This window comes from Epinephelus moara, chromosome 14 (genome assembly GCF_006386435.1).
Source record: "Epinephelus moara isolate mb chromosome 14, YSFRI_EMoa_1.0, whole genome shotgun sequence".
Taxonomy (NCBI): domain Eukaryota; kingdom Metazoa; phylum Chordata; class Actinopteri; order Perciformes; family Serranidae; genus Epinephelus; species Epinephelus moara.
Window position 1 is genome coordinate 32,753,020 of NC_065519.1, and position 3,797 is coordinate 32,756,816.

At 42.8% G+C, this 3,797-nt stretch overlaps 1 protein-coding gene across 1 annotated transcript in view; it reads left to right on the forward strand.

The window, feature by feature from the left end:
* The window catches only part of LOC126401211 (putative nuclease HARBI1), a 179,021-nt gene extending 177,777 nt beyond the window's left edge, over positions 1-1,244 (forward strand). The window contains exons 2-4 of the mRNA XM_050062328.1: positions 26-104; positions 524-635; positions 874-1,244. Of these exons, the coding sequence (XP_049918285.1) occupies positions 26-104; positions 524-635; positions 874-1,244 (562 nt within the window). The remainder of the gene's footprint in view (positions 1-25; positions 105-523; positions 636-873) is intronic.
* The last annotated feature ends 2,553 nt before the right edge of the window (positions 1,245-3,797 follow it).

Here is a 3,797-nt window from a genome sequence, read left to right on the forward strand (position 1 = left end):
TGCTTGGCTGTATTGACGGCACACTCATCCCCATCTCCGCGCCTCTGGGTGAGAATGAGGGGGATTATGTTGACCGTCACAACCGTCACAGCCTCAATGTACAGGTAAATCCCGGGGGTGGGGGGGTTGACGCCAGTTGTCCATGTTAAACAGTGGGAATCACCATCACATGTCCATATCTAACATGTCTTATAACTCGTGTTCTTAATCTGCAATTGCAACTGTATTTATGTAGTCATGGTATTTATTCATTGTATCATATTATTCATTGTATCATTGCATTTGTATTGTATTCAGTAGGCTATATTCCTGTATTGTATTCTAAAGCCTGACCAGGGACAAAGACTGCAAATTAGCTGAAGCTAGACGTCTTATATGCATCACATTTTCCCATTCTATTTGGCAATGTTGTATGTATTGTGCCTGTTAAATGTTAAACCTTAATATAAATATAAAGGGTATCAAATATACATTAATGCCGCAGTGACTGATGCTTTGGAACTGTTACCAAATCTCTCTGCAGATGACCTGTGACCCCAACTGCCTCATCACCAGTGTTGATGCTAGGTGGCCCGGCTCTGTACATGACTCTCGTGTGTTCAATGAGAGCACACTCTGCCGCAGACTGCAGCAAGGCATGGCAACTGTACATTGCATGCTATTATGTGTTACAATATGTGCTTCAATCAGAATCGAGTTCATTGCCAATTACCTTTACACATACAAGGAATCTGACTTGGTCATTGTGGTGGCTTATGTACAAGTTGAAAAATAGGAACAAAAAGTACTGCAGAAGTAATTTCATAAATAATAGGATAAGATACAAACTGCAAATTGTAATACTGATCCTGCCAATTTTCCTCTCATCTACAGGAGACTTCAGTGGGGTGCTGCTTGGAGATAGGGGGTATGCTCTCCAGCCATATTTAATGACCCCCTACCCTGAGCCTGACCCGGGACCACAGGCCCTGTACAACAGGGCCCACAATTCGACAAGGGCCAGGATAGAGCAGACTTTTGGACTCCTGAAGGCCCGCTTTGCCTGTCTGCGCCAGCTGAGAGTGGCCCCAGACAGGGCGTGCAAGATAGTTGCTGCCTGTTGTGTGCTGCATAACATTGCAACAATTAGGAGGGAAAGAGACCCACAGTTTGACCTTCAGCCCCCTGATGTGGTGGACCCCATCCACCTAGACTTTCCCACAGGCCGGGCAGTCAGGGAGGCCATTACTCTGCAATTTATGTAGACCCCCTCACAGATAGAGGCCGGGTTTTTTGTTTTTCCTCCCCATAGAGATAGAGGCCGTTTTTGTTTCCCCTCAAAGATAGAGGCCGGTTTTCTTTTTCCCCTTACAGACAGAGGCTGTTTTTGGCTTAAACTTTTTATTTGTCACGCATTTAGTCATTCATCCATCCCTGTAAGAAAGAAGAACATAAGCACATTAGTGATGCTTGTATCTTAATGGAGGTGTTTGAATTTTGACTTAAAATGTTGACACCCTGAAAAGCTCTTTGTATTGAATGGTACAGTATGAATGTATCAACTTATGTTAATGGCTTAAATGGTGTGGAATAATGTTGTCAGGGTCACAGTAGCAGTACTGGGGGTTGTAGTGAGCTACTTATCCCTGTGACTACTGACAATGTAGTTGTGATGTCTAGTTTGTTAACTACCATTGACCCCATGCACTGTGCATTTGAGAGCTGAACACAAAAGAAGTTTCACTTATTTAAATTAATGTGACCTTTATTTAGCCAGTTAACATTTATTTGAGGACCAACTCTCACTTATAGTGCAATAAATAAATTACTCACTTACCTTCCCTCTTTAGCTTCTTGATTTTCAATTTTATGTACTGAATCTGGAGCTCTGTTTTTTGTATTTTCAAGGCCTTGTATTTGATGTCCTGCTCCAGACTCCTCTTGTAGAGGGCCCTCACAGCATCAGTTGTTGCCTGAAACAAGTAAAATATGGAGCACATGGGTTAAAGCATGTAAAGTGTGTGAGGTAGGACATCTTATTTATAATGCAATGGAGGAACACTGCTCTGTGCTGACTTTCATGTCTGTGCTGCTATATCATTGTAGCATTGTCCTATTGCAGGGGTGGAAATGTCACATTGTCTCTAATATCTTGCACTTTAATATCTGCCGTCACTGTTATTGTATTGTATTGTGTGGCTGACATTGGTCTTTGGCCTGCTAAGGGACTGAAGATGGAAATTAGCTTTGGCTATAATCTTGCATATTTACATGTCTATGTTCATTAATATGCATTGTCCCTTTATGAATAATAATGTTGACTTCAAACCTCCCAGTTTCAGTTGTGGTTAATATTACCTTTTGTGGTCCCTTCCCTTTGCTGGGTATTGAGCCTGATGTGGAGGCTTGGGGCTCAGCAGGGGGAGGGCATGTTTCTTCCTGCAATATTAACATAGCAGTAGTAGTACTGAACACTTGAAGTGGTTGTTGTTAAGCCCCATGTGCAGACCACCACCATTCAGTCACAGCCAAATCTATACACTCCTACAGTCTGTGTTGATGTGGGCAGGTTCTGCTCTACAATACGTGGTAAGGAACTATAAGGTGATACTGTACCTCCACAGCCCCTTCAGAGGAAACTGACAGTGTCTCTGCATCCCCATGGTCCACCGGCTGTAGAGACAGTATATAAGTGGTCTGTTAGCCATGTGCTGATCATATGCTGATGTGTGACTGATGTATGAATTACTGTAGGCCTACCTCTGCCTGAGACACAGTGTCTGATGGTGGCACCTCTGGCACCACCAGCACCAATGTATCTCCATCAACTGAGGGGAAGGTGGATGGGCCTGTGTTAGTAAGGTCACAATGATATGATGTAAATTGCCCAAGGTTTGACACTGACACATACGTACTTTGGACATATTTGGAGACCGAGGTGGAACCAGGGACAGAGGCCACCCCCCTTCCACCCCGTCCATTATGGGGCGACCCTCATTCTTCGCCAGGGCCAGCTCCTCAGCAGGGGTGTATTCCTGTGAGGGACCACCCAGCCCTGTCTGCTTGCGCTGATTCTTCTTCCTGTTGGCTGTAGCAGTGTAAATCAGAAGGGGAAATGTGGTGACACTGAAGCTGCTCCCATGTGGGATTAGAGAGGTGACAGTCCAATAGGTTATATACAGTCACAGGTAATATACTAGGAAGGGACATAGGATGTAATGCTAATGTGAAACAGCACATCATTTTAGAATGTATATGAACTTCAGCCTGCAGAGCTCACATTCTGTAGGAGACTGAAACAGAAATGCAGCCCAGTCATTATAGGAAGTTTAATTATTTAACTAGTAAAAGAAATTGAGGCATTTCACAATATTTTGGAGGCACTTAATAGCACCATCAATTAGTGCCGAAGGTCTGGGGGAAAATTGTCCCTGTTAGAGATAATGTGCCTGATTGACAGCTTTGTTGCTGGAAATGTTAAATATCATTTCTACATTTTTTAAATAAAGGGAGTGTATATTTTGCTCAGCTGTTGATTTCTAACACTCAATGGCAGGATAATTTTATTCAGATTATTAACTTGGTAGATTGATATGCAGGGTATGACATTAAATAGGCCAATTTACCACACGCAATGATGTTTTTGTGCTTGTTCTTTATTTGCTCCCATGTCCGTTTTACACCTGAGAGGTTGGATCTGGGGGAATTAGATGATAATTGTAGTACACACAATTCATCTCTACAGAACATTGATTTCATGGGATTCACGGGTTTGATAGTGTCAGATGAGTAACTTACGCATTTATACAGTTGACTAT